This window comes from Jaculus jaculus, chromosome 9 (assembly GCF_020740685.1).
Source record: "Jaculus jaculus isolate mJacJac1 chromosome 9, mJacJac1.mat.Y.cur, whole genome shotgun sequence".
In the NCBI taxonomy this organism is placed as follows: domain Eukaryota; kingdom Metazoa; phylum Chordata; class Mammalia; order Rodentia; family Dipodidae; genus Jaculus; species Jaculus jaculus.
In genome coordinates, this window is record NC_059110.1 from 98,128,763 (window position 1) to 98,156,413 (window position 27,651).

The window sequence follows — 27,651 nt, forward strand, 5'->3', positions numbered from 1 at the left end:
ATTTGAGAACAGTTGGTTTCCCTCATAACAAACATGCCACTATTGCACCCATTAGCTCATTTTGCCTGGCTGGCCAAATATAAGGCTTGCAGTGTCCACTGTTGTTTATCTCCATTGGTGAATTCACTCTCTCTTATGGAGCTGCATGCAGCATAGTTTTTTTCTCACCTTTCCTTTACTCAATCTCTTCTGCTGACCTCACTTAGGCTTTTCCACCCCCTAAAACCTGTTCTTCTATTTACATATGTACAATACCATCCCTTTAAGTCCCCCCCCAATCCTCGCTCCCTTATATCCCCTTTCTAGCTTATTGGCCTCTGCTACTGAGTTTTATTCCAAGTCACATACAAGTCCAAACATTTGTAGCTAGGATCTACATATGAGAGAGAACATATGGCACTTGGCTTTCTGGACCTGGGTAACCTCACTAAGTATAATCCTTTTCAGATCTATCCATATCCCTCCAAATTTCATTTTTCTTTACTGCTGAATAGAATTCCATTGTATAAATGTACCACATCTTCATTACCCACTCATCAGTATAGGGGTATCTAGGCTAGGTTGGTTCCATCTCTTAGCTTTTGTGAATAGAGCAGCAATAAACATGGATATGCAAGTATCTCTAAAAGAGTGCAACAAGTCCTTAGGATATATGCCTAGGAGTGGTATATCTGGGTTGTATAATAAATCTATTTGTAGCTGTCTTTGGAAGCTCCATACTAATTTCCACAATGGCTGTATCAGATTACATTCCCACCAACTGTGTAGAAGGGTTACGCTTTTTCCACATCCTCCCCAGCATTTATTGCCATTTGTTATCTTGATGAAAGCTATTCTGATTAGAGTTAAATGGAATCTTAAAGTAGTTTTTTGTTGTTCTTGTTGTTTTGTCTTTTTTTTTTTTTTTTTTTTTTTTTTTTTGAGGTAGGATCTCACTCTAGCTCAAAGTGACCTGGAATTCACTATGTAGACTCAGGGTGGCCTCGAACTCATGGCGATCCTCCTAGTTCTGCCTCTCAAGTGCTGGGATTAAAGCATGCGCCACCATGCCCAGGCTTCAAAGTAGTTTTAATTGCATTTCCCTGATGGCTAAGGTTTTAGAACATTTTTTTTGGATGTTTATAATAGGCCATCTGTATTAATTCTTTTGAGAACTCTCTATTTAGTTCCATAGCCCTTTTTTTCTAGTCCATGCTTACCCAGACTTCACTATGTAGTCTCAGGGTAGCCTGGAACTCATGACGATCCTCCTACCTCTGCCACCCTAGAGCTAGTATTAAAGATGTGCACCACCATGCCCAGCTTTGATTCTTCTGATCCAAGAATAAGGGATGTCTTTCCATTTCCTAGTGTCTTCTGCAATTTCTTGCTTGAGTATTTTAAAGTTTTCATTGTAGAGATCCTTCACTTCCTTGGTTAGGTTTATTCCAAGGTACTTTATATTTATTTATTTATTATTGATGCAATTGTGAATGGGAGCAATTCTCTGATTTCATCCTCTATGTGTTTGTTGTTAGCATATAGGAAGGCTTCTTAGTTCTATGTGCTTATTTTGTATCCTGCTACATGGCTATAGGTGTTTATCAGCTCTAACATTTTGCTGGTAGAGTCTTTAGGGTCCTTTATGTATAGAATCATGTCATCTGCAAATAATGATAACTTGATCTCTTCCTTTCCCAGTTGTATCCCTTTTATGTGTGCCTCTTGCCTTATTGCTATGGCTAAGACTTCCAGTACTATATTAAATAAAAGTGGGGACAGTGGACATCCATGTCTTGTTCCCAATTTAGTAGTAAAGCTTCAAGTTTCTCTCCATTTAGTATTAGGTTGGCTGTCGGCTTGTCATAAATAGCCTTTATTATGTTGAGATATGTTCCTTCTATTCCCAGTCTCTGTATGACTTTTTTTTAATTATTATTTTTTAGTTTATCTCTTTATCCTTTTGATATACTTAAAAAAATTATTAGTTTTCTATTCTGCAAGTACAGGCAGTTTGGTACCATTATTAGGCTCATCCATGACCTACCCCCTCCCCATTCTGTAGGACTTTTATCATGAAGGGATGTTGGATTTTGTCAGATGCGTTCTCTGCACCTAATGAGATGATCATGTGATTTTTGTCCTTCAGTCCATTTATATAATGTATTACATTTGTCAATTTGCATATGTAGAACCATCCCTGCCTCCCTGGAGTAAAGCCTATTTGTTCAGGGTGAGTGATCTTTCTGAGATATTCTTGTATTCTGTTTGTCAATATTTTGTTGAGATTTTTTGCATCTATGTTCATAAGGGAATTTGGTCTGTAACTTTCTTTTTTTGTTCTATCTTTGTCTGGTTTTGGTGTAAGGGTGATGCTGACTTCATAGAAGAGGTTTGGTAAGATTCCTTCTTTCTCTATTTTATGGAAAAGTTTAAGAAGCAATGGTGTTAGTTCTTCCATTAAAGTCTGGTAAAATTCACCAGTGAATCCATCCAGGCCTGGACTTTTTTTAGTTGGGAGATTTTTGATAACTTCTTGGATCTCCATACTTGTTATAGGTCTATCTAAGTGGTTAATCACATCTTGATTTAATTTAGGTATGTCATATAAATCAAGGAAATCATCCATTTCTTTCAGATTTTCAAATTTAGTGGAGTACAGGTTCTTATGACATATCCCTATGATTTTTAAAATTTCTCTGGTATCTGTTGTGATGGTGCCTTTTTCATCTCTAATTTTATTAATTTGTGTCTCTTCTCTCTTTCTTTTGGTCAGATTTGCTAAACATTTATCAATCTTGTTTATCCTTTCAAAGAACCAACTCTGTTTCACTGATTCTTTGGACTTTTTTGTTTGTTTGGTTTTTATTTCATTAATTTCTACCCCAATCTTTATTATTTCTTCCTGTATACTGATTTTCAGTTTTCCTTGCTTTTATTTTTTCCAAGGCTTTAAGGTGACGAATTAAGTTGTTTACTTGTGACCTTTCTAATTTCTTAATATAGGTACTTAAAGCTATAAATTTCCCTCTTTGGACTACTTTCATTGTGTTTTGGTATATGGTATTCTCATTATCATTTAACTTCATGAATTTTTTGATTTCCTTCTTGATTTCTTCATTGACCCATTCATCATTCAGCAGTGTATTGTTTAGTATCCATGATTTTGTGTACATTCTTGCTTTTGATTTATAATTTGATCCCATTGTGATCAGATAGAGTGCAAGGAATTATTTCAACTTTCCTGTATTTGTTAAGATTTGTTTTGTGTCCTAATATATGGTCTATTTTAGAGGATGTTCCATGTGCTGCTGAAAAAATGCATGGTTTGCAGCATTTGGATGCAATGCCCTGTATATATGTGTTAGGTCCATTTGTTCTATGACTGCATTTAATCCAGATGCATCTCTGTTTAGTTTTTGCCAGGATGGCCTGTCAATTGATGAGAGTGGGGTGTTGATGTCACCCACTACAACTGTGTTTGGTGTTATCTGTGACCTTAGTTCTAAAAGCATTTGTTTGATGAAGTTAGGAGCCCCCATGTTAGGTGCATATATGTTTAGGATTGTAATATCCTCCTGTTAAAATGTGTCTTTTGTCAATATAAAGTGCCCTTCCTTATCTTTCCTACTAGTGTTAGACTAATTTATCTTGTAATATATTAGGATAGCTTATTTTCTAGGCCTATTTGCTTGAAACACCATTTTCCAACCTTTCACCCTAAGATAGTGTCCATCCTTTGTAGAAAGGTGAGTTTCTTGGAGGCAACAAATTGAAGGATTCTGCTTTTTTTTTTTTCAAGGGAGGGTCTCAAGCTGACCTGGAATTCACTATGTAGTCTCAGGGTGACCTCGAACTCATGGCGATCCTCCTACCTCTGCCTCCTGAGTGTTGGGATTAAAGGAATGTGCCACCACGCCCAGCAAGGATTCTGCTTTTCCTTTTTAAAATTTTTTTGTTTTTATTTATTTATTATTTAAGAGTGATAGAGAGAGAAAGAGGCAGATAGAGAGCGAGAGAATGGGCACACCAGGGCCTCCAGCCACTGCAAATAAACCCCAGATGCATGTGCCACCTTATGAATCTGGCATACATAGGTCCTGGGGAATTGAGCCTCAAACTGGGGACCTTAGGCTTCACAGACAAGTGTTTAACCACTAAGCAATCACTCCAACCCCAAGGATTATGCTTTTTTTTGGAGGGGGAGTTGAGGTAGGGTCTCACTCTAGCCCAAGCTGACCTGGAATTCATTATGTAATCTCAGGGTGGCCTCAAACTCATGGTGATTCACTTACCTCTGCCTCCCAAGTGCTGGGATTAAAGGCGTGTGCCACCACGCCCAGCAAGGATTCTGTTTTTTAACCCAATCTGCAAACCTGTATCTTTTAGTTGGGGCATTGAGGCCATTGATATTAAGAGTTTTATTGAAAGGTGTGTATTTATTTTTGCCATTTTTTTGTAGTTCTTCTGGTTTTACCTTTTCTCTCTTGTATTAACTAGTATTTGAGTATGGTTTGTTTTTTCCAGGTTCCTGCTTTTCTTTCTCTTTAGCATAGAGAATCCTTCAAGTATTTTTTTTTTTTTTTGGTTTTGTTTTCAAATATTCTTTAGCCTGCTTTTATTGTGGAATGTCTTTATTTCCCTGTCTATTTGAGTGGATAGATTTGCAGGATAAAGTAATCTTGGTTGTCAGTTGTCATCTTTCATAACCTGGAGTACATCATTTCTAGATTTTTAAGTTCATGTTCAGTAATCTGCTGTGATCCTGATGGGCTTGCCCTTGTATACGACTTGGCTTTTCTCTCTAACTGCTTTCAATATATTTTCTTTGGTTTGTATGTTTGGTAGTTTAATTATAATATGGTGAGGAGAGGTTCTTTCCATGTTTTATTTGTTTGGTGTTCTAAAGAATTCCTATGTCTGCATTGGCATCTCTTTCCCAATTTGGAGGAAGTTTTCTTCCATGGTTTTGTTGAAAACACCTACTACTATGCCTTTGGAGTAAAATTCTTCTCCTTCTACTATACCCTGTATTCTTTTTGTTTGTTTGTTTGTTTTTTGAGGTAGGGTCTCACTCTAGCCCAGGCTGACCTGGAATTCACTATGTAGTCTCAAGGTGGCCTTGAACTCCTGGTGATCCTCTTACCTCTGCCTACCAAGTGCTGGGATTAAAGGTGTGCACCACCACGCCCAGCTATACCCTGTATTCTTATGTTTGATCTTTTCATAGTGTCCCAAATATCTTGAAATTCACTTTCATACTTTCCTATTAGTTTGTCTTTCCCTTTGTTGGACTATATTAGATCTGCTAGCTGATCTTCTAGTTTAGATATTCTGTCCTCTCCTTCATCCATTCTACTGGTGATATTTTCTACAGAGTTTTATTTATTTCATTGACTGTGTTTTTCTTTGATAGTAATTTTGACTGTGTTTTCTTTATTATTTCTGTTTCCTTATTTATGTCTTGTATTGACCTTCTTACTTCATTAAATTGGTTTCCTGTGTCTTCTTTGATTCCTTTGATTTTCTCTTTGATTTCTTTGAACATATTTATAATCACTTTTTTGAAATATTTCTCAGGCATTTCCTCTAAATCAGTCTCACAGGAGGTTATTTCTGATGCATTAATACTTTTTGGTGGATTATATTGCCTTGGTTTATTTGTGTTTCTTGTATTATAATGGACATATTCTTGTATCTTGGATTAATTTAATACTTGGATTTTCTGCAGTATTATCTGCAGTATTATTAGATATATTAATCAATCTGATGTTCTACATCTTCAGGATAGGAGCTTAAGGTGCTAGGTGTGGCACTTAAGACTCTCAGAGTAACTACAAAAGTGCCCCTAGATGTTGGGTTTGCCTGCTATGGCAGTATTCAAGTAGGCTGAGTGGAACAAAATATAGGCAGATTCTAAATTTTTTTTTTTTTGGTTTGTCAAGGTAGGGTCTCACTCTAGCCCAGGCGGACCTGGAATTCACTATGGAGTCTCAGGGTGGCCTCAAACTCATGGTGATCCTCCTACCTCTGCCTCCCAAGTGCTGGGATTAAAGGTGTGCGCCATCACGCCTGGCTAGATTCTAAAATTTTTATTTATTTATTTATTGGTTTTTCAAGGTAGGGTCTTGCTCTAGCCCAAGATGACCTGGAATTCACTATGTACTCTTAGGGTGGCCTTGAACTCACAGTGATCCTACCTCTGCCTCCTGAGTGCTGGGATTAAAGGTGTGTTCTACCATGCCTGGCAGATTCTAAAATTTAACTAAACAATTTACACATTCAATGAAAACCAGCACAGAATATTTTTGCAAGAGTAGATATTATGTCAACCAGATCCTCTAACAAAGTCATAGTCCTTAGGATGTGTGTTGCTCCACACCTTTAATCCTATTAACTAGGAGGCTAAGATTTCTGGTCTGTTCAGGTTTCCAAGTCAGCTTGTGACCAAGTGAGACCCTTCCCTAATGAACAGAAGAGGAACCAAAGCCACTATAAATCAGGAAACAACAAATGACAAGCCCAAAATATACCTTATTTAAGAATGGCAAATGCAACCATCCATCAGATTTAATATATAATTTATCCTGACATGGAAGGTGTAATTAGCACTTTTGATTCAAGTCTACATACCAGGCTTATTTGGCAGGTACTGACCTGGTATAATCCCAGTTTCCTTTTGGGATGGTTTTGGTCTCAATTATGTTGCAGTACTGTTTAGGTCCCTCTTTGCTGTGCTATGGGCTCAGGTAGGCTGGCTTGGTCACTGGGTCACTGATCTGATCGCCTATGTCAGGTGCTTTATAGGTGAACTCCCTTTCCCAGGTCTCTGGTGCTTACACTGGCAGTGGGGGAGGGGAGGCTGTGGATGGTGGCTGAACTTCTCCTGCTGATCCTCGTGATCTTCTTCCTCACAAGCTGCTCCTCTGTTGGTTCCTGCTGTCCTCCCTTCACATTTCTTGAGTTTGTGAGCAGGGTGGTGTAGGTGGAGAATCTCCTCACCTGGTTCTTCCTGCAGCTCAGGCTGAGCCTTACAGCTCTGGCCATGCAGACCTGGTTCCACTGCTGCTGGAGCTGCTTCTGCCTGCTTCTGTGGGCTCTAGACAATCTGAATCTCTCCTACTTCTCTGCTACAGTTGATAATTTCTTATACATCTCACTTTTTAGTAGAAGAGTGTATTTTACTGGGATTTTTTTTTTTTTTTTGGCTTTTTCTCCCCTAGACTGCTTTGGTGTGGTTCCTACGCTGCCATCTTAACCAGAAGTGCTGATTTCTTATTATTTAGTTTTTTTTTTAATATATTTTATTTATTTATTTATTTAATTATTTATTTACTTATTTATTTATTTGAGAGAGAGAGAGAGAAGGCACACCAGGGCCTGCGGCCACTGCAAACAAATTCCAGCTGCATGCGCCCCCTTGTGCATCTGGGTTACATGGGTCCTCTGGAGAATCAAAATGGGATCCTTTGGCTTTGCAGGCAAACACCTTAACTGCTAAGCCATCTCTCCAGCCCTGATTTAGTTGTTGGGTTTTTTTTTTTTTTTGAGTTTTTTATATATCCTGGATATTAATCCTCTGTCAGTTTGTCAGATATATAGCTGGCAAAGATTTTCTTTCCATTCCGTAGGTTGCCTCTTTGCTCTATTCACAGTGTACACAAGCTTTGTAATTTCATGAGGTCCCAGCAGTTGATTAGTGATTTTGTTTGCTGAGCAACTGGGGTTATATTCAGAAAGTTGTTGCCTATGCCAATATGTTGAAGGGTTTCCCCTGCTTTGTCCTCTAGCAGTTTCAGAATCTCAGGTCTGATATTAAAGGCTTTGATCCATTTGGACATAATTGTTGTGCTAGGAGAGAGATAAAGATCTATTTTAATCCTTTTACATATCCAGTTTTTCCAGCACCATTTGTTGAAGAGGATGCCTTTTCTCCCATGAGTATTTTTGGCATTTTTGTTGAAGATTAGGTGTCTGTACCTGCCTAGACTTACATGTGGGTCCTCTATTCTGTTCCACTGATCTACTTGTCTGTTGTACCAGCACCATGCTGTTTTTGTTAAAGTCAGGTATGGTGATATGACCAGCTTTATTTTTGTTGCTCAAAATTGTTTTGGATATTCAAAGTTTTTTGTTTTTATTTTTTTGCTTTTAAATGAATGTTAAGGTTGTTTTTGTCTATTTTTGTGAAGAATGCCATTGAAATTTTGATGGGGATTGCATTAAATATGTAGATTACTTTTGGTAAGATTGACATTTTCACAATATTGATTCTTCCAATCCAAGATTGGAACATGGGATTTCTTTCTATTTCCTAGTGTCTTCTGCAATTTCTGTATTGACTGGTTTAAATTTTTCACTGTTGAGATCCTTCACTTCCTTGGTTAGGTTTATTCCAAGGTCCTTTAATTTTATGCATCACCACACCCAGCTGGCACATGCACTCACTCAGGAGGCAGAGGTAGGAGGATCTCTGTGAGTTCAAGGCCACTCTGAGACTACATACTGAATTCCAGGTTAGCCTGAGCTAGAGTGAGACCCTACTTCAGAAAAATAAAAACAAGCTGGATGTGGTGGTGCATGCCTTTAATTCCATCACTTGAGAGGCAGGGGTAGGTGGATCACCATGAGTTCCAGGCCTCCTGAGACTACACAGTGAATTCCAGGTCAGCCTGGGCTACAGTGAGACCCTACCTCAAAAAAAAAACAAAACCCAAACCAAAACCAAACAAACAAAAAAAAAAAGTATGTGCCTCTACACCTGGCCCTTTAATTTTTTTTTTTTTTTGATGCAATTGTGAATGGGCGTGATTCCCTGATTTTCATTGTCAGCATGTTTGTTGTTAGGAAGGCTACTGATCTTCTGTGTGGATATTTTACATCCTGGCTTAAAGTGTTTATCAGCCCTAACAGTTTGCTGGTAAAGTCTTTGGAGTCCTTTATCCATAGAATCATATCATCTGCAAATAATGATAATTTCATCTCTTCCTTTCCAGTTTGTATCCACTTTATGTATGTCTCTTGCCTTATCTCTATAGTTAGGACTTCCAGTACTATGTTAAATAAAAGTGGGGACAGTGGACACTTTTTTCTTCTTCCTTATTTTAGTGGCTGAAAGGCCATGGCATGTCCATTCTCTCTCTCTGCCTCTTTCTCTTCCCCCACTCTCTCAAAGAAGTAAAATAATAAAATAAAATAAAGTAAGAAAGTTGATGCTCAATACTTGTTGAATAAAAGGTTACAATAGAGCTGGACATGGTGGCACAAGCCTTTAATCCCAGCATTGGGAAGGCAAAGGTAGGAGGATTACCATGAGTTCAAGGCCTCCCTCAGACTATATTGTGAATTCCAGGGAAACCTGGCCTAGAGTAAAACCCTACCTAAAAAAAAAAAAAAAAAAAAAGAGTTGGGATGGAGAGATGGGTTAGCAATTAAGGCACATGCCTGGGAAGCTTAAGGATACTGGTTCAATTCTCCAGGTCCCACATAAGCCATATGCACATGGTGGCACATGTGTTTGGAGTTCCTTTGCAGTGGCTAGAGGCCTTGATATGCCCATTCTCTCTCTCACACACACATACTCTCTCCATGTCTCTAATAAATAAATAAACATTTTAAAAAATTTAAAGATGAAAAGAATTATTATGGAAAGGTGTGTATTTATTCTTTCTATTCTCTTATTTTGTAGTTTCATTTTTTTTTCCTTCACTCTCTTGCATTAACTTTTATTTCAGTACAGTTTATTTTTTCCTGGTTCCTTATGTGTATGCTTTTCTTTCTCTTCAGCATGAAGGATCCCTTCAAGCATTTTCTGTAGTGCTGGTTTAGTGTTCATATATTCCTTTAGCCTGTTTTTGTTGTGGAATGACCTCATTCCTCTGTCAATTTGAATGGATAGCTTTGCTGGATAAAGTTATCTTGGTTGACAGTTGCTATCTTTTAGAACTTGGAATACATTATTCTAAGCCCTTCTGGCTTTTACAGTTTGTGTTGAGTAATCTGCTATTATCCTGATTGGCTTGCCTTTGTATGTGACTTGATTTTTCTCTCTCACTGCTTTCAATATATTTTCTTTGGCTTGCGTGTTTGGTAGTTTAATTCTAATATGGTGGTGAAAGGTTCTTTCCTGATTTTGTCTGTTTGGCATTCTAAAGGCTTCCTGTATCTGTATTGGCATCTCTTTCCCTATTTGGTAAAAGTTTTCTTGTATGATTTTGTTGAAAATACCTCTTGAGTCAAATTCTCTTTCTATGCCCTGAATTCTTTTTTTTTTCTTAATTTTTATTAACATCTTCCATAATCATAAAAAATATCCCATGGTTATACTCTCCCACCCCTTTGAAATTCCATTCTCCATCATATCCTCCCCCATCTCAATCAGTCTCTCTTTTATTTTGATTTCATGATCTTTTCCTCCTCTTATGATGGTCTTGTGTAGGTAGTGTCAGGTGAGGTCATGGATATCCAGGCCATTTTGTGTTTGGAGGGAGCATGTTGTAAGGAGTCCTACCCTTCCTTTGGCTCTTACATTCTTTCTGCCACCTATTCCACATTAGACCCTGAGCCTTGGAAGGTGTGACAGAGATGTTATTCAGTACTCCAGTCACTTCTTTCTATCACCATGATACCTTCTGAGTCATCCCAAGGTCACTGCTATCTGAGAAGATTCTCTACCCACAGTGACAGTAGCATTAATATAAGGGTATGAATATTAAGAGAAGTGCTTACTGGGCAGTTTGATAAGCATAGTATATCCATTTAGCCAGACAGCAGCAAACGTTACACCCTTAGGGCTCATGATTACCCCTGTTTTAAGTTTTCAGTATCAGGGTTATATTTCCTCACATGTAGTGGGCCTCCAGTCCAAAGGGTACTTGGTTTCCACCATGATAGATGTGCCACTATGGCACCTATTTATTCCCTGAATTCTTACATTTGATCTCTTCAAAATGTCTCAAATGTCTTTAAATTCCCATTTATGCCTTCCTAATTGTTTGTCTTTCTCTTTGTTGGACTGTATTAGATCAGTTTAGATATTCTATCCTTTTCTTGATCCATTCTACTGGTGAGACTTTGTAGTACAGAGTTTTCTGTTTGACTTACTCTGTTTTTCATTCCTAATATTTCTGACTGGTATTTTTTCATCACTTCTATTACCTTACTCATGTCTTGCACTAACCTCCTTATTTCATTAATTTGGTTTCCTGTGTTCTCCTTCAGGAGTTTGTTTTCTTTCTTCCTTTTTTTTTTTTTTTTAGGTAGGGTCTCACTCTAGCTCAGGCTGACCTGGAATTCACTAAGTAGTCTCAGGGTGGCCTTGAACTTGTGTCCTAACTCTTCCTCCTGAGTGCTGGTATTAAAGGCGTGCACCACATGCCTGGCTTGCTTCTTCTTTGATTTCTTTGTTGGCTTCTTTCCTTCTTTGAGCATATATATATATATTTATAATATTTATTATATTTTATATTAATAATTATCATAATATATCAATAATATTCAGCATATAATATTAATTTATAATGTTTTATATTATATTATTATATTTATAAATAATAATATTTATTATTATTACAATTATATTATAATAATATATAATATATATTACAATATTATATATTATAATAATATTTTTACATATTTTATATATTTATATATATAAATCTTTGTCAGGCATTTCATCTTAAACAGTCTCATTGGAGGTCATTTCTGATTGATTTATAGTTTTTGGTGGGATTGTGTTTTTTTTTTTTTCTTATAGAGATTTTTTTGCATCATGAGTTAATTTGATACAAAGGTTTTATAATTCTCTGTAGTGTTCTTAGGCTTGTAAATCCAACTTTATATACCTCTGGGTAGGAATTTAAGGTGCCGAGTATAGCTTTTTATTTTATTCTTTTATTGAGGTAGGGTCTCACTCTAGCCCAGGCTGATCTGGAATTCACTATGTAGTCTCAGGCTGGCCTTGAACTCATGGCAATCCTCCTACCTCTGCCTCCTGAATGCTGGGATTAAAGGCATTCACCACCACACCTGGCAACTGTAGGTTTTTTTTTTTTTTTGGTTTTTCAAGGTAGGGTCTCACTCTGGCTCAGGCTGACCTGGAAGTTACTATGTAATCTCAGGGTGCGCCACCACGCCCGGCCCCTTCAGGTTTCTTGATATTGTGAGGAGGCTGATGAGTGGAAATTCCCTCCCCCTGGTTTATACTCCTGCAACTCTGTGCCAGCTCTCAGCAGGATTCTGGCCAGTTTCCTCCTTTATGGAAGAACTTAGTCTCTCCCGCTTCTCTGCTGTGGTTGATAATAACTTATATACCTCCACTTTTTGGCAGAACAGTTTATTTTGCTATTTTACTGCTTAGTTCCCTCCCTAGGCTGGCCTGGCATGGCTCCTATACCGCCATCTTACCCAGAACTCCCAAATTCCTCTTCCCCCAAGGTAGGGTCTCACTCTAGCCCAGAATGAACTGGAACTCACTCTAGTCCCAGGCTGGCCTCAAACTCATGGCAATCCTCCTACTGCTGAGATTAGAGGTGTGTGCCACCATGTACCGCCAAAATTTATTTATTTATTGATTGATTTTGTCTGTTCTTGTTTATTTTTGAGGTAGGGTCTCACTCTACAGCAGGGTGACCTGGAATCCCTTGAACTCAAGGTGATCCTCCTACCTCTGCCTCCCAAGTGCTGGGATTAAAGGTATGAACTACCACACTCAGCCTCAAAATTTCTTTAGTTGATTTCGATGTGGTGGTGCACCTCTGCAATCTCAGCACTCAGGAGGTAAAGGCAGAGGATAAAAAAAGAAAAAATTCAAGGTCACGGGCTGGATAATTTAGCAGTTAACACACTTGACTGTAAAGCCTTAAGGACCCAGGTTCGATTCCCCAAGACCCATGTAAACCAGATGCACAAAGTGGCGCATGTGTCTAGAGTTCATTTGCAGTGGCTGGAAGCCCTGGCACACCCATTCTCTTTATCTACCTTTTTCTCTCTCAAATAAGTAAATAAAACACAAGGTCAATCAGTTACATCTGTCCACAAATGGAATAAGTAATCTTAAAAAGCATAGAATTGAAGTAAACAAACATGCTTTCTATTTTTCAAAACTGCATCCTCATGGCACTAACAGATACTCTAACTGATCACTGTTGGTTTTGGAGAAAGGGGCTTAATATAGTCCTGGTTGTCCTTCAACTTGATATGGAGTCAAGGTAGCCTTACCCTGATCCTCCTGTCCTAAGTGTTGGGATTACAGGCATGTGTCATGCTGAGTTCCATGGTTTTGTTTTGAGTTGCTGTCATTGTTTGCATTGTAGGCTGGCTTCAACCCCAAGATCCTCCTGGCTCAAACTGGGTGTTGGGATTACAGGCATGGGCCAGTCTAGCTTGATCATCTTGTTTTGAAGATATTTCAGATATACAATTTAAGAAAAATCCCAACTGAAATATCATTTTAGCAAAAATAAACCTTTTATCCAACATGGATATGAACTATTCACTTACTATGGACAATGAAACAGAAATCTTAGCTATGTAGTTTATGAGTTTTATAAAAGAAGTTTTTATTGAGAAATTGTAACACCACTTACAATAAATATCAACAAAAGGAAATAGTAGAATTATTATCGAAATACTGAAACCCTGTAACCAGAATTAAAAAAAAAAAAACATTTTGAGTATTTTGGGTTGTGGGAAACCACAGTATACATATACAAACACACACACACACATACACACACACACACACACACTCTCTCTCTCTCTAACAAATACCAGTTCCAGGTTGACTGAATTGGCTGGAAAACCTTATTGTGTCACTGCTTTAAGAACTCCACGGAGTACCTTATAGCTCATTAACTGTACATTTTCCTTAGGAGGGAAACAAGGTCCTCTCTCAGTCACATATGCATAAGGAAATCTCAAAACCCAAAGGCCATCAGGTGGGAGAGTGATTTCTTGTTTTTCTGGGTAAAATACTGGACATGGTGGTGGGCCTGGTTGAACCTGAAAAGCACAGGCAATAAAATTATTTTTACATTTCTTCTTTTCAAAAAAATTTATTTATCTATTTAGTTGAGAGAGAGAGAAAGAGAAACAGAATGAGTACATCAGGGCCTCCAGCCACTGCAAAAGAACTCCAGATGCGTGTACCACCTTATGCATCTGGCTTACATGAATACTAGGGAACTGAATCTGGGTCCCTGGGCTTCACAGACAAGTGCCTTTAAGCCATCTTTCCAGACCAGACTTTTATATTTCTTCTTCTTCTTTTTTAAAATTATTTCTTTATTTATTTGAGAGAGGGAGGGAGAGAGAGAGAGAGGAACAGGCAGATAGACAAAGCAAGGTACTCCAGCCACTGCAAACAAACTCCACATGCTCCAGATGCATGCACCACCTTGTGCATATGGCTTACATGGGTACTGGGGAATCAGACATGGGTCCTTAGGCTTCACAGGCAAGTGCCTTAACCACTAAGCAATCTCTCCAGCCCTATTTTTATTTATTTATTTGAGAGAGGAAAAGAGGCAGAGAGAGAGAGAAAGAAAGAGAATAGGCACTCCAGGGCTTCCAGCTACTGCAAATGAATTCCAGATGCATGTGACACCTTGTGCATCTGACTGATGTGGGTACTGGGGAATCGAACCAAGGTCCTTTTGGTTTGCAGACAAATGCCTTAATGGCTAAGCAATCTCTCCAGCCTTTCAGCCCTGTTTTTAGTTTGAGGTAGGGTCTCACTCTAGCCTAGGCTAATCTCAGGCTGACCTCAAACTCAAGCGATCCTACCTCTGCCTCCCAAATGCTGGGATTAAAGAAAGGTGTGCACCACCACGCCCAGCCTGTTTGTTTTGTTTCAAGGCATCTTTTCTTTCTTTCTTTTTTTTTTATAAATATTTGTTCATCATTTATTTATTTATTTGAGAGTGACAGACAGAGAGAGAAAGATAGATAGAGAAAGAGAGAGAGAATGGGCGCACCAGGGCTTCCAGCCACTGCAAACGAACTCCAGACGCATGTGCCCCCTTGTGCATCTGGCTAACGTGGGACCTGGGGAACCGAGCCTTGAACCGGTGTCCTTAGGCTTCACAGGCAAGCACCTAACCACCAAGCCATCTCTGCAACCCACAAGGCATCCTTTCTATTTCAAGCTGTCCTAGAACTCAATTCTGTAGCCCCAGATGGTCTCAAACTCATGACTATCCTCCTACCTCAATCTCCTTAGCGATGGTGGCATATGCCAACACACAATCATGAGAAATTATCAATATAAAAACATGCCCCGGGGATGGTGGCACATGCCTATAATCCTAGCTGTTGGGATGTGAAGTTGTGAGGTCATCCTCAAATGTTCCAGACTAGCCTGGGCTATAATGAGAGCTGGTCTAAAAAAACAAAATAGAAAAAAAACACATGCGCAAAAAAAAAAAACAAAAAACAAAAAACAAAATAGGAACTAAGGAGATGGCTCAGAGGTTAAACATTCTTATTTTCGTTGGGCATTGTGGTGCATGCTTTTAATCCCAGAACTTGGGAGGCAGAGGTAGGATTGTCATGAATCAGAGGTCACCCTGAGACTACATATTGAATTCCAGGTCAGCCTGTACTAGACAGAGACACTACTTCAAAAAACAAAAAAGTGCTTACTTTCAAATTTCAAAGCCAGTGGCAAAGCCCTTATGTTTTTTTGTTTCTTTTTTTTTAAATTTTTTTGTTTATTATTTATTTATTTGAGAGTGACAGACAGAAAGAGGGGGAGAGAGAGAGAGAGGGAGGGAGGGAGGGAGAATGGGCGCGCCAGGGCTTCCAGCTACTGCAAATGAACTCCAGACGCTTGCGCCCCCTTGTGCATCTGGCTAACGTGGGTCCTGGGGAATTGAGCCTCGAACCAGGGTCCTTAGGCTTCGCAGACAAGCGCTTAACAGCTAAGCCATCTCTCCAGCATTGTTTGTTTGTTTCTTGAGGTAGAGTCTCACTCCAACCTGACCTGGAATTCACTATGTAATCTCAGGGTGGCCTCAAACTCACAGCACTTGTCATGTTTCGCCATGCCCAACTCATTATCATGTGATCAGCTGAGGGCTGGAGAGATGGCTTAGCAGTTAAGGCACTTGCCTGTGAAGCCAAAGGACCCAGGTTCGATTCCCCAGTACCCATGTAAGCCAGATGCACAAGGGGGCATATGCATCTGGAGCTTGTTTGCAGTGGATAGAGGCCCTGGTGCACCCATTCTCTCTCTCTGTCTCCTCGCTCTCTCTGCTTACAACTAAATAAATAAAAATAATTTTTAAAAAGCAGCTGAGGGCTGGAGAGATGGATTAGCATTTAAAGTGTTTTCCTGCAAAGACAAAGGACCCAGGTTCGATTCCCCAGGACCCATGTTAGCCAGATGCACAAGGTGGTCCAAGTGTCTGGACTTTATTTGTAGTGGCTAGAGGCCCAGGTACACCAATTCTTTTCTTCTCTCTCAAATAATAAACATATAAAGATGGGCTGGAGAGATGGCTTAGCGGTTAAGCGCTTGCCTGTGAAGCCTAAGGACCCCGGTTCGAGGCTCAATTCCCCAGGACCCACGTTAGTCAGATGCACAAGGGGGTACATGCGTCTGGAGTTCGTTGGCAGTGGCTAGAGGCCCTGGCGCGCCCATTCTCGCTCTATCTCTATCTGCCTCTTTCTCTCTCTGTTGCTCTCAAATAAATAAATAAATAAAATAAACAAAAAAAATAAACATATAAAGAAAAGAGAACAAAAGAAGAGTGAGAGGAGGGTTGGAAAGATAGCTAAGTAAAGTGCTTGCCTTGAAAACATGTAGACCTGAGTTCAATTCCTACTATTCATCTATAAAGGATAGATATGGTGGTACAATACTCTAGTCCCAGCCCTGGGGAGGCAGAGGCAGAGCCAGAAAGATGGCTGGGGCTCATGGGTCAGCTAGTTTAGCATTAGCTGGTGAGCTCTAGGCTAATGAGAAATGACACTCAAGGCTGTTTTCTGGCCTTTAGATACACCACTCACAAGCTAATACACAAATACATTTTTAAAAAGAAAGGGGGTTTAGAGGGATGGCTTAGCAGTTAAGGTATTTGCCTGCAAAGCCAAAAGACCCAGGTTTGCTTCCCCAGGACCCACATTAACTAGATGTACAAGGGGCGCATGGGTCTAGATTTCGTTTGCAGTGTCTGGAGGCCCTGGCATGCCCATTCTCTCTCTCTCTCCTTCTTTCTCTGTCAAATAAACAAACAAATAAGTAAATAAAAATAAAATATTTTTTAAAAGAAAGAGGAACCAGGAGTGGTAGCACACACCTTTAATCCCAGCACTTGGGAGGCAGAGTTAGCGGATCATCTTGAGTTTGAGTCCACCCAGCCTGGGCTAGAGCAAAACCTTGCTTCAAAAATAAATAAATAAATAAATAAATAAATAAATGAGAGGCTAGAGAGATGGCTTAGTGGTTAAGATGCTTCACCTGTGAGGCTTAAGGACCCAGGTTCAATTCTTCAGGATCCACGTACCCCAGATGCAAAAGGTGGCATATGCATCTGGAGTTTGTTTACAAAGAGCCAAGGCTGGAGAGATGGATCTGTGGATAAGGCACTTGCTTGTGAGGCCTAAGGACCTAGGTTCAATTCCTCAGGATCCACATAAGCCATTTGCACAGGGTAGTACATGCATTTGGAGTGTGTAGTGGCTAGAGGTCATGTTGTACCCATTCACAGATCATCGTGAGTTCAAGGCCACCCTGAGTCTACATAGTAAATTTCAGGGCAGATTGGGCTAGAGCAAGACCCTATCTCGATAAACCACAAACTCACTCTCTCTCTCTCTCAGCACTAGCACTCAGGAGACAGAAGTAGGAGGATCACTGTGAATTTGAGGCCAGCCAGGAACTATAGAGTGAGGTCTAGGTAAACCTGGGCTAGAGTGAGACCCTACCAAGAAAAAAAAAAAAAAAACACAAAACATCAAAATAAACACATGGGCTGGAAAGATGGCTTAGCGGTTAAGGTGCCTGCTTACAAAGCCTAAGAACTCAGGTTCCATTCCCCAGTAACCACATAAGCCAGGTGCACAAGGTGGTGTATGCATCTGGAGTTTGTTTGCAACGGTTGGAGGCCCTGATGTCCCCACTCTCTGGCAAATAATTTCAAAGTCATCCTTGGTTACATAGTCGGTTCAAGGTCAGCCTGGGCTATATAAGACCCTGTCTGGAAAAACAAAAACAAGAGCTGGAGAGATGGCTTAGCAGTTAAGGTGCTTGCCTGTGAAGCCTAAGGACCCAGGTTCAATTCTCCAGTACCCATGTAAGCCAGATATACAAGGTAGCACAGGCATCTGGAGTTTGTTTGCAGAGGATAATGGTTCTGGCATATCCATTCTCTATCTGCGTCTTCCTCCCTTTCTCAAATAAATAAATAATGAAAACCACAAGCATCACCAGTTTTTGTTTGCTTAGGGGATAAATTGTATGTCTTACCTGGGGCATTAGTATTATCTGCAAAGGAGCATCAGGAACCACAACAAAAAGCCTCATAAGTTGAGCATAATGTGGTTTTAGCCCTCTACCCTGAGATGATGACAGAATATATAAGGGCATATCACTATTTAGGGCTTTTAAAGCTGATTCCTTTGGTCCACTTCCCATCACTTTCATTACTTTGTCAGGTCCTGAGCACATGAATCTCCGACCTCGAGAGTCTTCATATTCAAAGCCCACAAAAGCTCGAGCTATGTCATCTCGCCGTCTTCCTCTTCCCATTACAACTGCACTTCTCTTTCCAGGAATAGCTTTATTTGGAGCAGGCCATGAATTTGTGTCTAAGTCACCTTCATCTTCAGCCCTAGTCCTGATGACAATGTCCCAAGGCATAAGATAGTTTGTTCCTGGAACAAAGCCCTGTTGGTCCAAACCTGTATGAAAGTTGTAAGACTTAGCAGGGCCTAGTTTAACTAAAGACCAACTGGAGAATTTGGGTAGAAGACCTTTTGGGCAGTTTGAATGTAGCATGCCTGGGAGATACTCAACTGTGGATGCCTGCCGATCAACCAAGTTTGGTCTCTTCTCAGTTTTTACTTCTCCTTGACCATGAACATCGGGGTTGTCTCCCCCTGCTTGTGGGTCAGCTGGATAGGTACCTAAGCTATCTGTGGATTGTCCCAAACTCAGAGCTAAACTCAAGCTTGTGCTCTCTCCTTGGGTTTGAGGTTCTTTCTCTTTAAGTTTATCAGCATCTGAATCTAGAGGTGCAGGAGAGGGTTCATTTTTGGCGGGAGCAGGATCTGGAGTACTAGGTTCAAATACTGGGAAATTGATATGATCCAGTTTTCCACAACATTTTTCTTCCAGAAGCTATAAAAATGGAGAAAAGACAATGTTAATTTTTCCTTTTTTAGTTTCTTTCTTTTCTTTTTTATAGGTTTTTCGAGTTAGGGCCTCACTCTAGCCCTGGCTGACATGGACTTCATTATGTTGTCTCAGGGTGGCCTCAAACTCATGGTGCTCCTCCTACCTCTGCCTCCCAAGTGCTGGAATTAAAGGTGTGTGCCACCATGCCCTGCTCTTTTTTTTCATTTCTTTTTTCTTTTTTTGTTGTTTTTGTTTTTTCAAGGTAGGGTCTCACTGTAGCTCAGGAATTCACTATATAGTCTCAGTCTGGTCTCAAACTCACAGCAGTCCTTTTAGCTCAGCCTCTGAGTGCTGGAATTAAAGGCACACACCACCAATGCCAGGTGACTATGTCAATTTTTAAACTTATAATACTACAGTTTTTTGTATGGTAACTTAAAAACAAATAGGTGAATAAAATAAAGAAGGCCTGGAGACATGGCTCAGTAGTGAGAGGTGCATGTTTACAAAGCCTGATGGCCTTAGTTTGAGCCCTTAGTACCATGTAAAACCAGATGCACAAAGTAGCACCTGCCTCTGAAGTTTGTTTGCAGAGGCAAGAACGCTGATGCATCCATACTTTCTCTGTTTGCCAAATAAACAAAATATTTACTCGGTTGGAGAAATAGCTTAGTGTTTAAGGCACTTGCCTGCAAAATCAAAGGACATAGCTTCGATTCCCCAGTACACAAATAAAGCCAGATGTACTAGGTGGTACATGCATCTGGAGTTCATTTTGCAGTGGCTAGAGGCCCTGGCACACCTGTGCTCTCTATCTGCCTTCTGCCTCTTTTTTATTTTTTTTCATTGAGGTAGGGTTTCATTCTAGCCCAGATGACTTGGAATTCACTATGTAGTCTCAGGTTGGCCTTGAACTCAGCAATTCTACCTCTGCCTCTCAAATGCTGGGGTTAAATGTGTGCACCACCACGCCTGGCTTCTATCTGACTCTTTCCCTGTCTGTCAAATAAATAAATAAAATATTAAAACATACACACAAAAAAATATTTACAAAAATAAGGCTGAATAGATGGCTTAGTGGTTAAGGCACTTGCCTGCAAAGCTAAAGGACCCAGGTTTGATTCCCCAGAACCCATGTAAGCCAGATACACAGGGTAGCACATGCATCTGGAGTTCATCTGCAGCAGCTGAAGGCCCTGACATACCCATTCTCTTTCTCTCACTCTCTCAAATAAATAAAATTAATAAAAATTAAAAAGCAGGGCTGGAGAGATGGCTTAGCGGTTAAGTGCTTGCCTGTGAAGCCTAAGGACCCTGGTTCTAGGCTCAATTCCCCAGGACCCACGTTAGCTAGATGCACAAGGGGGCACATGCATCTGGAGTTTGTTTGCAGTGGCTGGTGCCCTTGGCATGCCCATTCTCTCTCTCTCTCTCCCTCTCTCTCTCTCTCTCTTCCTCTCTGTCTGTGGCTCTCAAATAAATAAATAAACAAAAAAATTTTTTTTAAAGCAATAAGGGAACTTATCCTCATTTATATATCACACTGTAGTTGCATTGGCTTTCCTAGGTACTCTGCTTCTGAAAAAAAAAAGACAGAAAAGAATAATTTCAAAGTTTACCTGATAAAAGTCATAGTTAGCAGCCTTGATATCAAAGGGATCATCCCGTGGTGCTTGTTTCCTTCCACAGTTACAGGCGCCTGTGGACCTAGCTCGGCTATTGTGATACAGCACAGGGGGATTTCTATCGGCTTCCGGCTTCTCACCTGGAAAATGAATAATCCTGATTAGCTTCACAAGTCAATACAGACAATAACTGAATACCCAACTTCTCCAAGGAGTCTTGAATGATGCATGCCTTTGTCAGCATGGGCTAGAGTGAGACCCTGCCTTGAAAAATAAAATAAATGGGCTAGAGGGATGGCTTCGTGGTTAAGGCACTTGCCTATGAAGCCTAAAGTCCAGGTTCAATTCCCCAGGACCCATGGAAACCAGATGCAAAGTGGGGCATGCATCTGGAGTTTATTAGACATGCTGGCATGCCCATTCACACATACATATACACCCTCTGCTTGCAAATAAATAAAATAAAATAAGCAATCTGTAAGAAATTAAAATTTCTGGGCTGGAGAGATGACTTAGCAGTTAAGGTGCTTGCCTGCAATTCCTAAGGATCCAGGGTCAATTCCCTAGAACTCACATAAGCCAGATGCACATGGTGGCACATGTATGTGGAGTTCATTTGCAGTGGCTAGATGCCCTAGACTACCCATTCATCTTTCTCTCTCTATCTGCCTCCCCTCTCAAATAATCAAATAAACAAACAAAAATGAGGACTGAAGATGGCTCAGCAGTTAAGGCACTTGCCTCCTGAGTGCTGGGATTAAAGGCATGTGCCATCATGCCTAGCTAAGAAATTTTAATTTTAAAAAAGTATATACAGGGCTGGAGAGATGGCTTAGCGGTTAAGCGCTTGCCTGTGAAGCCTAAGGACCCCGGTTCGAGGCTCGGATCCCCAGGTCCCACGTTAGCCAGATGCACAAGGGGGCGCACGCGTCTGGAGTTTGTTTGCAGAAGCTGGAAGCCCTGGCACGCCCATTCTCTCTCTCTCCCTCTATCTGTCTTTCTCTCTGTGTCTGTCACTCTCAAATAAATAAATAATAAAAATAAAAAATTTTTTTAAAAAGTATATATATGGGCTAGAGAGAAAGCTTAGCGGTTAAGCACTTGCCTGTGAAGCCTAAGGACCCTGGTTCGAGGCTCGATTCCCCAGGACCCACGTTAGCCAGATGCACAAGGGGGCGTACGCGTCTGGAGTTCGTTTGCAGTGACTGGAGGTGCACCCATTCTCTCTCTGCCTCTTTCTCTCACTGTCTGTTGCTTGCAAATAAATAAACCAAAAATATACATATTGCTGGGCATGGTGGCACCTGCCTTTAATTCCAGCACTCAAGAGGCAGAGGTAGGAGGATGGTAGTGAGTTCAAGGCCACCCTGAGACTACATAGGGAATTATAGGTCAGCCTGGACTAAAGTAAGAGACCCTACCTCAAAAAAAAAAAAAAAAAAAAAGAAAGAAAAAAGAAATAAAAAGAAAAACACAAACAACAACAACAACAAAAACTTAAAAGAGTCAGGCATGGTGATGTATGCCTTTAATCCCATAAACCAGAAGGCAGAGGTAGGAAAATCATTGAGGGTTCCAGACCACCCTGAGATTCCACAGTCAACTCCAGGTCAGCCTGGATTAGAATGAGACCCTGCCCCCACCAAAAATAAATTAAATTGTTAAGACATTATTTATTGGCTGAAGAGATTGCTTAAGTATTAAAGCACTTGCCTGTGAAGCCTAAGGACCCTGGTTTGCCAAACTTAAACAGTTGTATATATTCAAGTAGATGAACAGATTACTGAGGGTGGAATGGCCTAAGTGAGGTCAGGGGAAGAGACTGAGTAAAGGAAGCATGGTGGGAGGGTGTTAAACAAAATATAACAGGGTATAAATAAGCAGTATGGAAACCTACTTTTTTTGACAATGGCATACCCAGAAGCCATAGATTGCTCCTAGAAAAATTTGAGTACCAGGGATGAGATACTTCACAGTAAGTTGTTGGCCAGAGATGTCCCTGACACCCCCAAAACATTACAGGACATTGCCAAGACTCTTGGTTTCCCACCAAGAATAGATGGTAAGACCCTATTGCTGAAGACTACATGTTTCAGCTGCAAGGTCACTGAGAAATCTTGCTGAGCTGAGCTGAAAACTTCTTTGGTATAGATCAGGTGACAGAAAGCTGGAAAAAGCTATGCTGAATGCAGATCCATGAGAGAGAGAAAAGTCACTAGTGGAGATAAACAACAGTAGATACAGCAAGCCTTAAGTTTGGCCAGCCAGGACAAGTGGGCCAGTGGGTACCATAGTGGCATGTTTGTTATGGGGAAAACCAACTGTTCTCTAGCTGGACGGAGGTCTGTTCCATGGGATGGACTACATGACTGGTACTGAAAACCTATGATGGAGGCTGGGTGTGGTGGTGAATGCCTTTAATCCCAGCACTCGGGAGGCAGAGGTAGGACTGTCTTGAGTTCAAGGCCATCCTGAGACTACATAGTGAATTCCAGGTCAGCTTGGACCAGAGTCAGATACTACCTCAAAATAAATAAATAAATAAATAAATAAATAAATAAATAAATAAATAAATAAATAAATAAATAAAATAAACCTATGATGGGGGAGGTCATGCACCCCTAGGAGTGTAACACACTCTCTGGCTAAAATATGTAAATTATGCTAAACTGCCAGGAAACACTTCTCTTAATGTTCATACCCATATGTTAATGCTACTCTCACTTTTAGTTAGAGAAGCTTCTCTTTTCTGATGGCAGTGACCTCTGGGATGACTTAAAAAGGTCTGGATACCCATGACCTCACAATGCCTGGCACTACCTATAAAAGACCTTCATAACAGGAGGAAAAGATGAAATCAAAATAAGAGAGACTAGTTGAGGGGGTTGGAGATATGATGGAGAGTAGAACTGCAAAGGGGAAAGTGGAGGGAAGGGAATTATCGTGGTTTATTTTCTTTTTTTTTTTTTTCTTTTGGTTTTTCGAGGTAGGGTCTCACTCTGGTCCAGGCTGACCTGGAATTAACTCTGTCATCTCAGGGTGGCCTCGAACTCATGGCAATCCTCCTACCTCTGCCTCCCAAGTGCTGGGATTAAAGGCGTGCGCCATCACACCCGGCTTTTTCGTGGTTTATTTTCTATAATTATGGAAGTTGTCAATAAAAAGATTATTTTCCAAGGTACGGTCTCACTGTAGCCCAGGCTGACCTGGAATTCACTATGTAGTCTCAGGGTAGCCTCAAATTCACAGCGATTATCCTACCTCGGCCTCTCGAAGGCTGGGTTTAAAGGTGTGCCACCACCACGTCCATAAAAATATTTTTTTAATTAAGAAAAAATCCAGATGCATGCACCACTTTTTGCAACTGGCTTCATGTGGATACTGGGGAATTGAACTCAGGCAGTAAGCCTTTGCAGTCAAGTACTTGAAGCACTAAGCCATCTCCACAGACCACAATTAAAATTTCTAAGCAAAAATTTCCTACTGCTGCCATGATGGTAACCTTACACATCTCATTACATTCATCTTAAATCAACAACAACAACAACAAAAAAAACCCAACAAAATAAAAATGGTAATAGGCCAGGCGTTGTGGTGCATGCCTTAAATCCCAGCACTTGGGAGGCAGAGGTAGGAGGATCACTGAGAGTTCCAAGATACCCTGAGACTGCATAGTGAATTCCAGGTCAATCTAAGCTAGAGCAAGACCCTTCCTTGGGGGAGGGGGCTGGTAGGACAGGCCTGAAAAGATTGCTTAGTGGTGAAAGGTACCTGTTTATAAAATCTACTAGCCTGGGTTCCCCTGTACCCACATAAAGCAATATGCAAAAATGGTGCATGAGTCTGGCATTTGCAGTGGCAAGAAAACCTGGTTTATGTACATGCACATACACAAATACTCAAGCAAACAATTTTTTTTACTTTGGTTTTTCAAGGTAGGGTCTCACTCTAGTTCAGGCTGACCTGTTATTCACTATGTAGTCTCAGGGTAGTCTTGAACTCTGGGCGATCCTCCTACCTCTGCCTCCCGAGTGCTAGGATTAAAGGCGTGTGCCCCCACACCCAAGTGGCAAATAATTTTTTTTATTTGTATAATACTTGTTAATCTTCATGCTACTTAATAATTATCATTTACTACTTCACTAGGGTTAGATCTTTAAATATAAGAAACTAAGAAATCATGTTGTGTGTGGTGGCACATGCCTTTAATCCCAGCACTCAGGAGGCAGAGGTAAGGGGATCACTGTGAGTTTGAGGCCACTCTGAGACTACATAGCAAATTCCAGGTTGCCCTGGGCTAGTCTGACCCTACCTCAAAAACAAAAACAACCAACCAACCAAAAAATCAGTCATGGCTGATTTCCCCCCGCACCCCTATGTTGTTTTTAAACCCAGCACTTGGGAGTGGGAGGCTGAGATAAGCCAGAGCTGCACGGTGAGATCAATAAAACAAAACAAGAGGCTGGAGAGATGGCTCAGCCTTTTAAAGCATTTGCTTGCAAAGCCTTCCATCCCAGTCCATTTCCCAGCCACCCTAGTAAAGCTGGTCAGGTATTCATCTGTAGTGCCAAGAGATCCTGCAGTGTGCAGACACACACACACACACACACACACACACCCCTTGTGCAAACAAATAAAATTTAAAAACAGATTAAAATTTTGATTTCAAAATTTTGGCAAAAATTTTAGCTACCTGCTTTAGGTAAGGAGTGAAATTTATGTACACAGTGTTGGTCAGTTAGACTCCTCTCCTCACAGAGCTGATGGCCATTGCTCCAGAATTTGTAGCAGTCCTCGTGTAACTGCATGGCATATTTGTGAAAGGCTGGGCCCCTAGCATGCTGACTGTACACTCGAAGAGCCTGGGCAAGCTGATTCTTATGGACCGTCATGGTGTAATTATGAGGCAAATTGGACTGGTAGGCGCTATGGGCCATGGGTAAAGCTTTTTGGCACCGATTTTCGGAAAATTTGGTGTCAATATCCAAAAATCCTTCTAAGACTTTAATACTGCTTAAAATCTTAGATGTCAGCTCGCCAGTGGGTGATCCCAATTCCTCCTCCTTCCCATCAATAGCCACTTCATACAGTTTCGCAGCTGCTGAGATCCACTTTTGGTAGGTGGGAAGTTCAAAATGGGAAGGCTGTGGGTTCCTGCCCACGCTGTCATCAAAACCTTTCTTGCTTAGGACAAGCTCCACGTGCTGCCAAAGGAATTCTCGAAGAGTGAAATCCACTAGCTGGCCTGAAGAACTGGAACTGCTGCTATCAATGTGAAAGGAGAGCTGTTGTCTGCTGTGCTGTCTCATCACCTGGTATCGCCTGGGTCCAGAAAGGGGTGCAGGTACCAGCAAAGAGTCAGCGTCCTTCACAGTACAGTGATTTCTAAGCTGGTCCAGCAACATGCCTACTGGGTCCTCATCCTGGCTTCCTGGGACTATGTACACAAAAGCTTGGTTGGCAGGTACAGTAAAGAGGCAGTTGATGCTCTGGTTAGTTAAGACTCGGCTCTTCCGGAAGATTCTATAGATCTGGTCCTCCAGGGCATGCTGAAGTCTTCTTTTAGGGGAATGCTTTTTGGGTTTGTCTGGATGAGCTGCATCTTGGTTCCGAGGGGGTTCCACCTTAAGGGCCCCGTTGAGTTGAAAGAGGAAAAGGAGTCTAGGTGGGCAAGGTCGACAGTTCAGCTTCCAGTCTTTGCCAACCGGGCAATCCTTAATGGCTGTTTTGAGGAGAGGCAATACTTTCTGTCTCAGCCCATCCAGGGCTCTGAATACCCGATCATAAGTGATATCAAAGGAACACGTGGGATGGACCAGGAGCAAGATATGACAGACGGAGAAAAGGTAAAGGAGACTGAGGCACTGCAACTTCTCTTGGTGCTTCCAGAACTCGTGCGCTTCTGCATGAGGTAAAGAGAGGCCCCCTCCAGCTTCTCCGCTCTGAAGAGCCCGACAAGCCCGCAGCAGCTGCGAGTTGTCACAGATAGAAGTAAGAAGAAGATACAGAACTTTGCTCTCCTGGTTGTAATAGGCCTGCAGAAGACTGAAGTCCTGGGAATTTGGCTCGGTTCGGTTACCTTCGGCGGCTGCTACACCTCCGCGAACTGGATCTCCGGCTGCAGCCCCCGGGTCTCCGGCTCCTCCAACCTCCCCGAGGGCGCCGGCTTCAGTCTTAATTTCAGGCCGTGGATCTCCGGGATCTTGTTGGGGAAAGAGAGGGAAGACCTGTCGGTCGCACACAGTATTCACAAGAGAAAACTTCTCGGAATTCATACGTAGAGCCGTCTTGCCAAAGATTCCCACCACGCAGATTTCATCCTCTCGCCACGGAGGCTCTGGGGCGCCAGTCGCGTTGCCTCCGCCTTCGGTAGGGGAACCGCCGGGGCTTTCAGAGCCCGCCCAGGCCGAGGCTCCCATTAAGAGCTCCCGCAGGCTGACGGGACCCGCCATGGTGTCCGGAGAGATTCCACCTGGGGTCCTTCCGGTCCGCTCAATAACCACAACCGGCCAGGGTCCTGCTGTGAAATGCCTCCCCCGGCATGGTAGTTCCTGCTTTTCTCTCACTTTGGTTCCCGTCCCGCTCCTTTCCTATTATTATTATTAAGGTCTACCTCAAGCCTGAATTTCCACAATTTGAGATTGTAGGGACCGAGAAGTCAAAAAGACGGCTGGAATCAATTTGCATTTTAAGTAATACGATGAG

At 41.2% G+C, this 27,651-nt stretch overlaps 1 protein-coding gene across 1 annotated transcript; it reads right to left on the minus strand.

The window, feature by feature from the left end:
• Positions 1-13,513: 13,513 nt before the first annotated feature.
• On the minus strand, positions 13,514-27,403 carry Smg8 (SMG8 nonsense mediated mRNA decay factor). The gene is made up of 4 exons (XM_045159486.1): positions 25,640-27,403; positions 20,941-21,086; positions 18,452-19,324; positions 13,514-13,983 (listed from the first exon to the last, which is right to left on the minus strand). The coding sequence occupies exons 1-4, from the start codon at positions 27,396-27,398 to the stop codon at positions 13,786-13,788; spliced, it is 2,976 nt and encodes a 991-aa protein (XP_045015421.1). The 5' UTR covers positions 27,399-27,403; the 3' UTR covers positions 13,514-13,785.
• Between the last annotated feature and the right edge of the window lie 248 nt (positions 27,404-27,651).